Below are 14,016 nucleotides of genomic sequence, written 5' to 3'. Positions count from 1 at the left end.
GTCAGATGTGCTCAGAAATCAGGAGGCTAGGATTGCAAGCTGTTAAAAATTTCTTAAATTAACTGTGTCAGAGCCAGGATGGCTAAGTGTGTGAATATTTTTCAGATTTTAGGCTGCTACAGCTCTTCATTCTACCCCCTTCCAGTGTGGAGACTGTGGTAGGATCCAGCCAATGTGAAGGCTTGTAATCACAGGAAGGAGAGGGCTGAGCTCTGCATAGACTGTGGGGGAAGCTGAGCTCTGTACAGTGTCTTTGGAGAAAACCAGTGTGTGTTCGGGGGGGGGGGGGGGGTGGGGGGACACTGATGAAAAGGCAGTGGCATTCCTAGGGGGGCTGACACCCAGGGCGGATTGCCGATGCGCCCCGTCCCCCGGGTGCAGCACCCCCCGGATGCAGCGTGACCCCCCCCGGCAAAAGGACACCCCCCGTGAAGGAACCCCCCCCCCCGGGTGCATGCCGCTGGGGGAGTGCCGCGCGCACCTGTCCTCCGTTCGTTCCATGCTTCTTCTCTGCCCCGGAACAGGAAGTAACCTGTTCCGGGGCAGAGAAGAAGAATGGAACAAACAGACAGGCACCCCCCCCCAGCGGCATGCACCCGGGGCGGACCGCACCCACCGCCCCCCCCCCCAGGAATGCCACAGTGAAACGGTGTAGGACTGAAGAATGTGGGAAGTGTGAAGGGTCTGTTGACAGCTGCGGAAAAGGACTGGCAGCAAATGCCAGAATTTTACATGATGGTAGGCTGACCTGAGTAGGGTTACCGTATTTGCCCTAAGGCAAAAGAGGCAACGTGCTCCACCCCCTGTCACACTACACCCTGCCCCCTGTCACTTTGACCCCCCCCAAAGAAATCCAGATTTCCTTTCTCCGCCCATGTATATCACCTCCCCAGTTCTCCAGCCTCCCTCCACCCATTTGACTCCATTCATTCACTACCCCCTCCCCTCCCTTCTGCACCTTGTTGTAGGGCCCTTATGGTCTAGTGAACTCTTTAGGGCAGGAAAGAGCCCTGTGTTTCCTGCTCTGGCAGCTGTAGACCTGTCTTGCTCCCAGTGCTGATTCAAAATGGCTACCGAGAGTTCAAGCAGTGACCTTGCAAGACTTCTGCGGAAGTCTCACGAGGCCACCACCCAAACTCTCGGCAGCCATTTTGAAGCAATGCCGGGAGCAAGACAGTCTGCAGCCATGACAGGCAGAAAAGAAGGGGCTCTTTCCTGCCCTGAAGAGGACACTAGACCACCAGGGCACTACAATAAGGTAGGGGAGGACATCCACAAATCTAGATAAACGGGCAGGCTGTCAAAACCCGCCCAAGTCCTCAAAAAGAGGACATGTCCTGGTAAAACTGGACGTATGGTAACCCTAGACCTGAAGGGGGGACACTGCCTGAATGAGCACATGTGCAGCAGAATAGCACTAGAAAAGAGAGCTAGAAAGTACATGCACCTGTGTATGCTTCTGTATATCTGGTGAGGACAGTCTCATATAAATAAAGCTTCCCTTTGAAAATCTGGGCTGGAATACAGAAAGTTCAGTCAAGATAAATTTTCAGCCCAGGGAATTTACCTTAACTATTAAATTACTTGGGCCTTCATTTATGATTTCAAAATGGTGGATGTTCCTGACAAAGACGTGGCTTCAGAGATACGTAGCTCTGAAACAGCCTCGCAAATGGCAACCTTTGCAGCAGCCTGAGGCACCTTTCCTGAGCTACCAGCTGCCACAGGAGGGGCAGAATCTTTGGCCTCAGCTTTCTTGGGAGCTGCCTTGTCACAAATGCAGCAAAGGCTGCTAATTGGGGAAATGGCACAGAACATCTTATCACCTTGAGCTGCCATTACCAACAGTTGCCGCGGTGCCCAGCACAGCCTCCCACCACCAAGAGCCAAAAACCTCTGCCCTGTATGATCTGGAGCTAAAGAACACTGTCCAGTAAATTTCCTGACTTGCCCCCATCTTTTCTTTTAAACAGAATAGCTTGGTGTGCCATAAACCCTAGGGCAGGCACTCAAGGAACCACGCCCAGGCAGCGCAGGGGAGGAGTCCAAGGCACAACACACCACCATGCAGAGGAGGGCCCAGTAGATTGGAGTGTGTACCCCCCCCCCCCCCCCGAGTGCAGGAACCAACAGGCTGAGACCCCTTTCTCTTCAGGCGGTTTTCTTGACTTTGTCTCTCTTTTTTTGTGTGTTAGAGAAAAGTACTCCGCTGTGCCCAATTCTATATATGTTCTGTTCTTTTCCCCAGCCCCCAACAGGGCCAATTAAGCTCACCCACATGGAAAATCAATGAAGCAGGGCTGCACCATAACTCACCAATCTTTGCTGGGAGACTGAGAAATAGTGAAGGGGTCAGGGTTGCACAGGCCCTTATACAGCAACATTAGTCAGTAATTTTGTCTCCCTTTGCTGGTAGGAGTGAGGGTGAAAGCTTGGATCTTCAACCAGGCTTTTAATGGAAGACGTAACTAACTTAGTCTCACACACACAAGGCGTGACACAGGCTGCACATACTGCAGCAGGACATGTTTATCCACTCCTACTCTAGCTAACATTTAATCATCTCTGACTTCATGTGCGACTTTCTTTAGTCACCTTATTTTCTAACTCCTCTTACCTATCTATATATTAACCATCTTTGCTTATACCCTGTCTCTTAAAATGTTCAATTACATATTCTGTTGAGATTGTAAGTAGTATACTATGCCACATTTTGTGTTATTTGAATATTTTACTGCTGTAATTGTCTATTGCTTATGTTCGATTTATTCTTACTGTACACCACCTTCAGTGAATTCTTTCTAAAAGGCGGTAAATAAATCCTAATAAATATACCCACTTGTCGGGAATGGTCTGGACAATAAGGAATCAATTGTTTGAAGTCAGAAACTGTGTCTTGAAGATCACTTGTGCAGAGATCGCTCACGGTGAGTTATATTCAGGTACAATATTTCCCTTCCCCAGAGGGCTCATAATCTAATTTTATAGCTGAGGCAATACAATGATATGCCTCAGATCATAAGCAGCACGATTTTAATCTTGGTTTCCCTGGTTCTCAGTCCACTACTCTAACCATTAGACTAGTCCCGTTGGCGATGGTGTTATTATAGCACTTTAGAAGGTATCTTCAAAGCTGGATTATAAACTCAGGCCTGTGGAAGGGTGTAGATCAGCCAATAAGCCTCACAGTAACTAGAAGAATCCATGGCATCAATCCCTTATGGTTAGACTTTAGAAGCTATTGAACAGGGAGGCAGGGGCTCCATCCATAAAAAATTATCTAACGGAGCATGCAGAAAAGCTGATCTCTGCACAGATGATGTTCTTCCCTTTTCTTTTGCACAAACAGGAGCCTCTTCTCTGCCTCATGATTGCACCAATCGAGGTGACATGAGGAGAGTTGCAGAGCTATCTTTCTGCAGTGCTTATATGCAGCCTGATTATGGTCTATACCTTAACAGATAAGGTACCTGGAGTCAACATCAACGTTCAAAATTTTTCTACCATGTTGGAAGCATGACTGGAACCCCAACTTGGTCTCTAATATATTCCATACTGGAAGAAAGTAAATAAATAAATTATAAAAACAAAATCTAATAAATTCTTTTTAGAAGACAATTCTGGAAGACTAATGAAAAGAGAAAACTCGTCATATACAGGAGAGCTTTGTTTTGCATCCTTTTGGTACAGTGGTTTAAAAAGATGACTGAGAATGCTCTATGGGGATTATTTTAGAAGTCCTATTTATGAGGTTGATGTGGAAATACTGGTTGTTACACATGCATAATGCATAGAGATGTAAAAAAAAAAAAAAACTATTTCAGAAAGCTGCTATTTACACGTGGAATTCCATCCTACATAGGGATTTCAAGGGGGCATGATTTGGGTGGGACTAGAATCTACATGTGTATTCCCCACTTCACTGAAGAAATATCTGTGTAAGGGAAAAAGTTCTACATTGGCTTTTAAACCTTTCATTATAGGTTTTTATTATTAATCAATCTTTTTATTAGAAAATGAAAACAATGTCTTAACAAAGGACAATACATATGCAAACATAACACCTCAATATAAAGATCCTCCTTTCCCGTGCAGGTCACATATCAGCGAAGCAAAGAGAAAAAGCACAAACAGCTTGAGGTCTGAACTCTTATTACCTCAACCCCCTAGAAAGTGACCTGTCCATCCCCCTTCCAACCCAACTGCAACCTCATCCCCCCCACACACACCCTCTCTGGCTATGCAGGGATACTAGACCTATCGCAAATTTTATTAAGAACCTGGCTATGAGCAGTGGGCGATATTGAAGCTAGAAATGAATTCCAAATAAGCAAAAACTTCTTCCAACACTTTGGGTGATTACAAGCCTTGTAGGATTCCCAAACCATCAAAGCATGATATGCAAATCGTGTGCTTGTGCTCCTCCAGGGGACGTACAATCTCTGTACAAAATCTCTTGTTGGAACAGCCATAATTGAATCTACTTATAGTCTTTCTGTAGACAACTGCATGTGTGCACAGGGAAGGAGGACTGACAAGTACCACTGTGACCTCCTTTTTGTCTGGAATCACTAGTTACCCCCGGGAAGCAGATCTCAGACAGCAAACTGCCTAATATCAAGGAAGTGTCTGGTAACTAGTGGAGAGTTTTCATGGCTCTATAATTCAGAGATCTTTATTCCCTTACCCTTATTGTTCTGTCTGTTTGCCTGTCTTATCTGGATTGTAAGCTCTTTGAGCAGGGACTGTCTTTTTTGTGTATGGTGTACAGCGCTGCATATGCCTTGTAGTGCTATAGAAATGATAAGTAGTAGTAGTAGTAGCATGAAACTTATTCCGTTTTTAAAAAGTGCTTGTTTCAGCCAGGGCTTTACAAGACGGATTAAGAGAGTCATTCTCCTCGATCCCAAGTAGTTATTGTCCACCTCCAAGATGAAACAGTGTTAAAATTGTGACCTCATTACTTAATTGGCAGCACTTACATGTGGGGACAACTAGATGTGGAAGTATTGACACTTACACATTGAAACTGCAAAATCACCACCTCCAAGTGGAAGCTGCCGGGTCTGTGCCATTCATTTCCTCAATGTGTACATCTGTAAAATGGCTGCTCCCACTGCAAGTGTCAGCAAATGCATGCAGGAGTGCCCATGTATTTTAGAAGAGATTTTACATCAGCAAATCCTTTTCTAAACTACCACTAGAACTGAACACATCCAGACCTGGAAGTCTCAATTCCAGCTCTACATTCTACGGAAAATGTAGTTTTACACACTGGAAAGGCTGTGCATGCTCAGAACTTTATCTATAGTTCTGAGCTTGGGGAGAGCTCTTCTGTCAAAGCACCCATGTGATGTCACCCAATTGTGTGTCCGATTCAATTCTGCTTCTCAATAGAAAATAAGTTTCAAACCCTTATGGGGAGACAGGCGACTCTCGAGTAACAAGCAGTTAACTAAAAACAAAATCCGTGCTTTACAAAGGTATTATTTACAGTTAAAACTTATAAATAGTGCCAATCTATTATGAATTATAGGGACAGATTTAAAAGCTTCTCTATTCCATTTCTTTCTTTAAATGTATCTCTCTCTGGCTGTCAGTAGGCATCTATAAAAATATCTTCATCTAGAAACTCCAGTCCCCACTTTCTGTGCCAAACTGCCACATGATCAGTGACGAAATCTGGGTGATAACTAAAATGTCATCAACATGTGACAAGACTGATCTGAAAATTCTAATTGGGCAATACGGTTTTATTATTACATTTAGGAGAAATGTTTCGGAATGGTATGGAAGAGAATGAAAGCATGAGTGTTATTTTGAGAGCACATGTCCGACAGCATGGTTTTACCCACTGAAAAAAAAAAAAGCTTAAGCAGAGAATGAAATCTGAATACACTGAGATTTTGTTTCTACAAGGGCAACTGGAAAGTGCCTTTACTGATCCTTGCCCCACCCACAGAGATAAGCCTATGTTAAGAAAATGAAAAAGCCACTGATCTTCCCTGTAAGTTTCAGTCCTACCACCCGCATCCAGTCCCAATTAGAGTTATGTTAGTTTTGACTGCACTTTTGTGTTATCTGTGGAGGCTGCAGATTTACAATCTGGTATCTCTGGGAATTCCAACTTTTCATACATCGTCTCTGTCACAGGTAAATATTGGGAAATCTCATTGGGCTCCGTATAAAGGGTGGCCGGAACATGCTGCAAAAAGGAAAAAAATAAAAAGCACAGAACCTTAGCATGACAAGACTGACATATTCCCCTGCATTGTAGGTATTACTGCAGTGGTTCCCAAACCTGTCCTGTACAAACCCCAGCCAGTCAGCTTTTCAGGATAGCCGAATTAATATTCATGAATTTGATTTGCATGCACTACCTCCATTGCATGCCAATCTAACTCATGAATATTCATTGCAGATACCCTGAAAACCTCGCTGGCTTTCTTTCTCCCAGGACAGGTTTGGGAACCACTACATTACTGAAACAATGTATTTAATATGAATGGTATTTTAAAAGCAACAAAAGAAGGCAATTTCCATTCTCCCTCAGCTACAACATGAGTACCTACCATTTGGGTCAGGGACTTTCAATGTAACAGAAATGAATGGGTCCAATTTCACTGAAAAATGATGACCTGAAAGAAGGGCCCCCAAACTTAAGCTGCAAATTATTCAACACTGAATAGGAGTGGCCTAGTGGTTAGGGTGGTGGACTTTGGTCCTTGGGGAACTGAGGAACTGAGTTCGATTCCCGGCACAGGCAGCTCCTTGTGACTCTGGGCAAGTCACTTAACCCTCCATTGCCTGCCGCATTGAGCCTGCCATGAGTGGGAAAGCGCGGGGTACAAATGTAACAAAAAAAAAAAAAATGTGTCTGCACACCCTGCAATATCCTGCAGATTCAGTATGAAAATTCTGAAAACCTGACCGGTTTGTTGCACTTGAGGACTAGATCTTGGGACCTTGCACCCAGAACTGTAAATTTTAATGTGGGTGTTGCTACTCATAACTGTAGCTTCCAAAATGTGGCCCAGTAGAATTTCTGCACCAGGCCTGCGGAAAGAGCGGCATCAGTGAAGCAGGTAACTTTTCGGAAGCATGTCAAGAACATTACGCACCTTCAAGTTAGTTATTTTGCTTTCTCTAGAAGTGTATTCTCGCAGCATGAAATTCTTGTCACCCTATTAAAGAGACAGACAATTGATATGTATACATATAGAGGATAATTTTACAAGTGTCTAGGCAGAAAGGCATCCGTTTTAAATCTATTTTTTAAAGGCATGTAGACTTCTAGTATCTTTATAAATCTGGACTAAACTGCACCTAGACTGAGAGCACAGGTATTATGCCACTCGAGAGCAGGCATAAATGTTAGCACATATGCTCCACGTGTATTTTACCCAAACACCACCCCTGAGAATGCATGATACAAATACGCATCAGCTTGCTCCACATGCAGTTTTAGATGGGACCTAATTTTACATGCAAAAGGTTTATCAAATTACCCTCATAGTGGTGTACTCTGCATCTGTGGGAAAAAATATGCTTTATAAATTAAGAACATCATTTTTCACTGATCACAGAGAGAGGCTTGGAGCTGGGAAACACGCAGTGTGCTTTGAGTGTAGTGGCCATGAGAAGCAGGGAGAAGGAGCTGCGAGGACAGGAGTGTGCCGGAGAAGAAAGAAGTAGTGCAGGCAGAGAAATGCTAGATGTTTACAGGTGGGGGAGAGAAAGCCTTGGAGCTGGGTGACACGCAGTGTGCTTTGAGTGCAGTAGCTGTGAGAAGCAGGGAGAAGGCGCTGCAGAGGACAGAAGAAAGAAGACGTGTAGGCACAGCAATGCTGGATGTTTACAGGTGGTGGTGGTGGGGGGGATAGAGGTGTTAACTCGCATTAAAAATTTTAACATGTTAAACATTTAACACGTTAATCGTGTTATTAACGCGTTAAATGTACAACCCTAGTAATAAGCAAAAATTGATAAATAACAGTATATATATAAGTGAAACATTAAAGCATTACAATGACAGTCCCACAGGAAGAGGGTGGGGTAGGTTAAGTGAGAGACAGGGAGAACTGGATGGATGAGAGACAGGGAGAACTGGATGGATGACAGACAGGGAGATATGCATGGTGATAAGAGGGTGACAAAGCAAAGCAGAAGAATTTTATGGTTTATAATGAGCTAGAAAACTCAGATCTTAGTTAAGTCCTGTCTGGTGGGTGTCAAAATATTTTATCATTCTGCCTTCAAAGGTCTTACATTCCTGGATTGTCTTAAAGTTTCCTTTTAGTATTCTCACCATAAAATCATTGTTCTGGTTTTGTAAAGTGCTGCTCCACCGAGGTGACATCCTGGTTGGCACTGGCACTTTTCATATGATGTCTATGTAAATTAAATCTCTTCTTTAGCATCTGGCTTGTTTCTTCAATATAGCACCCTTTGTCACACTTTTTACACTGAATGATATATACCACATTGGAAGATGAGCATGTGAAGGATTCCTTTATGTTGAATATTTTTTATTTGTGAATGACTGTGGGATCCCGTGAAATGTTTTGGCATAGTTTGTAGCTGGATATATTGCAAGGATGTGTACTACTCTCTTACTTTTGAGTTTCTATCGAGTGCTTGCTTCTCACTAGTTTGTGTTTTAGGTTGGGTGGCTGTTGGAAGGCTAGCACTGGTGGGGAAGGGAATATCTCTTTCAGTAGTTCATCCTCCTGGAGTAGTGACTGTAGATCTTTTATGATTTTTCTCAATACAAGGGAGATTCTGTCTGTGGCTTTCCTTTCCTTGTACTGTAATAGGTTCTCCCTGGGTGTTTTAAGGGAGGAGGCAACATTCTTGGAGATTACTTTGGGGTTGTAGCCTTTTGTTTCAAGGATTCAGTCAGGATATTGAGGTGTTTATCTCTGTCCCCTGGGTCAGGGAAGATACAGTGGTATCTTGTGGCTTGGCTGTGAATAATAGATTTTTTTTGTATGTGAAGGGTGGAAGCTGGAATTGTGGCGGTAACTGCATTTGTCTGTAGGTTTCTTGTATATAGATGTTTGTATATAGCTATTGCTGATTGAAACTGTGGTGTCCAAAAAATTGACTTTTTCTGGGAAGTAGTCAATTTTGAATTTGATTGTAGGTTGGTATGTATTGAAAAAACTGTAAAATTTTTTTAGAGTTTCTTCCCCCTCAGTACAAATTATAAATATATCATCAACATATCGGTAGTATTTTAGGGGCTTAGTCTGATATTGTATTCAAAAATTCAAAAACAGGCTAGCATATTGGCGTGTGTATATCATAAAGGCCATGAAAAGGTGCAAACCATACATATTTCCAAACCATACATATTTCTAGTCTTTATTATAAGCTATTTTGCTCTTCTTTGAGCTGGGAGCAGATCTGGAATTGCAAGACAGCATTTTTCTGGTAAATACCTTTCTAAGGCTGTAGAAACTTGTGGTTTGACATTTTGGCCTGTGCTAATGTGTGCTAAGTTGCTGGTCAGCAACTAAGCCAGAGACTCATATGACTAAGGACACCTGCTGTATCCAGATAAACAATCAGAAGGCGAAGTGAGTGGGTGTGGGTAAAACTGTAAGGGTGGAGGGGGCTAGAATGATGACTGTACATACCAAGGCCAAAGGTCACCCCAAATCAAATGAAAACTTATGCTTATATGCATGACAGGACCTAACTGCCAATATAATTAGGGAACAAAATGATACACTTTGATGGAACATGAGACGTCATGACAGGAAACAGAATATTATGGAAAGATGCATATTCATTAGGTAGGAAGGGTAAAGCGAATGCTACATACCTGTAGAAGGTATTCTCCGAGGACAGCAGGCTGATTGTTCTCACTGATGGGTGACGTCCACGGCAGCCCCTCCAATCGGAATCTTCACTAGCAAAGTCCTTTGCTAGCCCTCGCGCGCCTGTGCGCATCGCGCATGCGCGGCCGTCTTCCCGCCCGAAACCGGCTTGAGCCGGCCAGTCTCATATGTAGCAAGACAAAGACAAGGGAAGACACAACTCCAAAGGGGAGGCGGGCGGGTTTGTGAGAACAATCAGCCTGCTGTCCTCGGAGAATACCTTCTACAGGTATGTAGCATTCGCTTTCTCCGAGGACAAGCAGGCTGCTTGTTCTCACTGATGGGGTATCCCTAGCCCCAGGCTCACTCAAAACAACAACCATGGTCAATTGGGCCTCGCAACGGCGAGGACATAACTGAGATTGACCTAAAAAAATTTACCAACTAACTGAGAGTGCAGCCTGGAACGGCCCTCGGGGGGTGGAGTTGGATCCTAAAGCCCAAACAGGTTCTGAAGAACTGACTGCCCGAACCGACTGTCGCGTCGGGTATCCTGCTGCAGGCAGTAATGAGATGTGAATGTGTGGACAGATGACCACGTCGCAGCTTTGCAAATTTCTTCAATAGAGGCTGACTTCAAGTGGGCTACCGACGCAGCCATGGCTCTAACATTATGAGCCGTGACATGACCCTCAAGAGCCAGCCCAGCCTGGGCGTAAGTGAAGGAAATGCAATCTGCTAGCCAATTGGATATGGTGCGTTTCCCCACAGCCACTCCCCTCCTGTTGGGATCAAAAGAAACAAACAATTGGGCGGACTGTCTGTTGGGCTGTGTCCGCTCCAGGTAGAAGGCCAATGCTCTCTTGCAGTCCAATGTGTGCAGCTGACGTTCAGCAGGGCAGGAATGAGGACGGGGAAAGAATGTTGGCAAGACAATTGACTGGTTCAGATGGAACTCCGACACAACCTTTGGCAGAAACTTAGGGTGAGTGCGGAGGACTACTCTGTTATGATGAAATTTGGTGTAAGGGGCCTGGGCTACCAGGGCCTGAAGCTCACTGACTCTACGAGCTGAAGTAACTGCCACCAAGAAAATGACCTTCCAGGTCAAGTACTTCAGATGGCAGGAGTTCAGTGGCTCAAAAGGAGGTTTCATCAGCTGGGTGAGAACGACATTGAGATCCCATGACACTGTAGGAGGCTTGACAGGGGGCTTTGACAAAAGCAAAACTCTCATGAAGCGAACAACTAAAGGCTGTCCTGAGATCGGCTTACCTTCCACACGGTAATGGTATGCACTGATTGCACTAAGGTGAACCCTTACAGAGTTGGTCTTGAGACCAGACTCAGACAAGTGCAGAAGGTATTCAAGCAGGGTCTGTGTAGGACAAGAGCGAGGATCTAGGGCCTTGCTGTCACACCAGACGGCAAACCTCCTCCACAGAAAGAAGTAACTCCTCTTAGTGGAATCTTTCCTGGAAGCAAGCAAGATACGGGAGACACCCTCTGACAGACCCAAAGAGGCAAAGTCTACGCTCTCAACATCCAGGCCGTGAGAGCCAGGGACCGGAGGTTGGGATGCAGAAGCGCCCCTTCGTCCTGCGTGATGAGGGTCGGAAAACACTCCAATCTCCACGGTTCTTCGGAGGACAATTCCAGAAGAAGAGGGAACCAGATCTGACGCGGCCAAAAAGGAGCAATCAGAATCATGGTCCCTCGGTCTTGCTTGAGTTTCAACAAAGTCTTCCCCACCAGAGGTATGGGAGGATAAGCATACAGCAGACCCTCCCCCCAGTCCAGGAGGAAGGCATCCGATGCCAGTCTGCCGTGGGCCTGAAGCCTGGAACAGAACTGAGGGACTTTGTGGTTGGCTCGAGATGCGAAGAGGTCTACCAAGGGGGTGCCCCACACCTGGAAGATCTGTCGCACTACACGGGAATTGAGCGACCACTCGTGAGGTTGCATAATCCTGCTCAACCTGTCGGCCAGACTGTTGTTTACGCCTGCCAGATATGTGGCTTGGAGCACCATGCCGTGACGGCGAGCCCAGAGCCACATGCTGACGGCTTCCTGACACAGGGGGCGAGATCCGGTGCCCCCCTGCTTGTTGATGTAGTACATGGCAACCTGGTTGTCTGTCTGAATTTGGATAATTTGGTGGGACAGCCGATCTCTGAAAGCCTTCAGAGCGTTCCAGATCGCTCGCAACTCCAGAAGATTGATCTGCAGATCGCGTTCCTGGAGGGACCAGCTTCCTTGGGTGTGAAGCCCATCGACATGAGCTCCCCACCCCAGGAGAGACGCATCCGTGGTCAGCACTTTTTGAGGCTGAGGAATTTGGAAGGGACGTCCCAGAGTCAGATTGGACCAAATCGTCCACCAATACAGGGATTCGAGAAAACTCGTGGACAGGTGGATTACGTCTTCTAGATCCCCAGCAGCCTGGAACCACTGGGAAGCTAGGGTCCATTGAGCAGATCTCATGTGAAGGCGGGCCATGGGAGTCACATGGACTGGGAGGCCATGTGGCCTAGCAATCTCAACATCTGCCGAGCTGTGATCTGCTGGGACGCTCGCACCCGCGAGACGAGGGACAACAAGTTGTTGGCTCTCGTCTCTGGGAGATAGGCGCGAGCCGTCCGAGAATCCAGCAGAGCTCCTATGAATTCGAGTCTCTGCACTGGGAGAAGATGGGACTTTGGATAATTTATCACAAACCCCAGTAGCTCCAGGAGGCGAATAGTCATCTGCATGGACTGCAGGGCTCCTGCCTCGGATGTGTTCTTCACCAGCCAATCATCGAGATATGGGAACACGTGCACCCCCAGCCTGCGAAGTGCCGCTGCTACTACAGCCAAGCACTTTGTGAACACCCTGGGCGCAGAGGCGAGCCCAAAGGGTAGCACACAGTACTGGAAGTGACGTGTGCCCAGCTGAAATCGCAGATACTGTCTGTGAGCTGGCAGTATCGGGATGTGTGTGTAGGCATCCTTCAAGTCCAGAGAGCATAGCCAATCGTTTTCCTGAATCATGGGAAGGAGGGTGCCCAGGGAAAGCATCCTGAACTTTTCTTTGACCAGATATTTGTTCAGGGCCCTTAGGTCTAGGATGGGACGCATCCCCCCTGTTTTCTTTTCCACAAGGAAGTACCTGGAATAGAATCCCAGCCCTTCTTGCCCGGATGGCACGGGCTCGACCGCATTGGCGCTGAGAAGGGCGGAGAGTTCCTCTGCAAGTACCTGCTTGTGCTGGAAGCTGTAAGACTGAGCTCCCGGTGGACAATTTGGAGGTTTTGAGGCCAAATTGAGGGTGTATCCTTGCCGGACTATTTGCAGAACCCACTGATCGGAGGTTATGAGAGGCCACCTTTGGTGAAAAGCTTTCAACCTCCCTCCGACTGGCAGGTCGCCCGGCACTGACACTTGGATGTCGGCTATGCTCTGCTGGAGCCAGTCAAAAGCTCGTCCCTTGCTTTTGCTGGGGAGCCGAGGGGCCTTGCTGAGGTGCACGCTGCTGACGAGAGCGAGCGCGCTGGGGCTTAGCCTGGGCCGCAGGCTGTCGAGAAGGAGGATTGTACCTACGCTTGCCAGAAGAGTAGGGAACAGTCTTCCTTCCCCCAAAAAATCTTCTACCTGTAGAGGTAGAGGCTGAAGGCTGCCGGCGGGAGAACTTGTCAAATGCGGTGTCCCGCTGGTGGAGCTGCTCTACCACCTGTTCGACTTTCTCTCCAAAAATGTTATCCGCACGGCAAGGCGAGTCCGCAATCCGCTGCTGGATTCTATTCTCCAGGTCGGAGGCACGCAGCCATGAGAGCCTGCGCATCACCACACCTTGAGCAGCGGCCCTGGACGCAACATCAAAGGTGTCATACACCCCTCTGGCCAGGAATTTTCTGCACGCCTTCAGCTGCCTGACCACCTCCTGAAAAGGCTTGGCTTGCTCAGGGGGGAGCGCATCAATCAAGCCCACCAACTGCCGCACATTGTTCCGCATGTGTATGCTCGTGTAGAGCTGGTAAGACTGAATTTTGGCCACGAGCATAGAAGAATGGTAGGCCTTCCTCCCAAAGGAGTCTAAGGTTCTAGAGTCCTTGCCCGGGGGCCTTCTTTAGGGCCAGATCCACAACTCCAGAATCATGAGGCAACTGGGTGCGCATCAGATCTGGGTCCCCATGGATCCGGTACTGGGACTC

At 46.5% G+C, this 14,016-nt stretch overlaps 1 protein-coding gene across 1 annotated transcript in view; it reads right to left on the bottom strand.

Moving 5' to 3' along the window:
- Window positions 1-5,572: 5,572 nt before the first annotated feature.
- TIPRL (TOR signaling pathway regulator) overlaps window positions 5,573-14,016 on the bottom strand; it is a 30,642-nt gene continuing 22,198 nt past the window's right edge. The window contains exons 6-7 of the mRNA XM_030203864.1: window positions 7,122-7,184; window positions 5,573-6,205 (exon numbers count right to left, since the gene is read on the bottom strand). Coding sequence (XP_030059724.1) covers window positions 6,050-6,205; window positions 7,122-7,184 — 219 coding nt within the window. The 3' untranslated portion in view covers window positions 5,573-6,049. The remainder of the gene's footprint in view (window positions 6,206-7,121; window positions 7,185-14,016) is intronic.

The sequence above is a fragment of the Microcaecilia unicolor genome, chromosome 5 (assembly GCF_901765095.1).
Source record: "Microcaecilia unicolor chromosome 5, aMicUni1.1, whole genome shotgun sequence".
NCBI classification, from domain to species: Eukaryota; Metazoa; Chordata; class Amphibia; order Gymnophiona; family Siphonopidae; genus Microcaecilia; species Microcaecilia unicolor.
The sequence above is the reverse complement of the archived record's forward strand: the minus strand, read 5'-3'. Positions and strand labels throughout refer to the sequence as shown.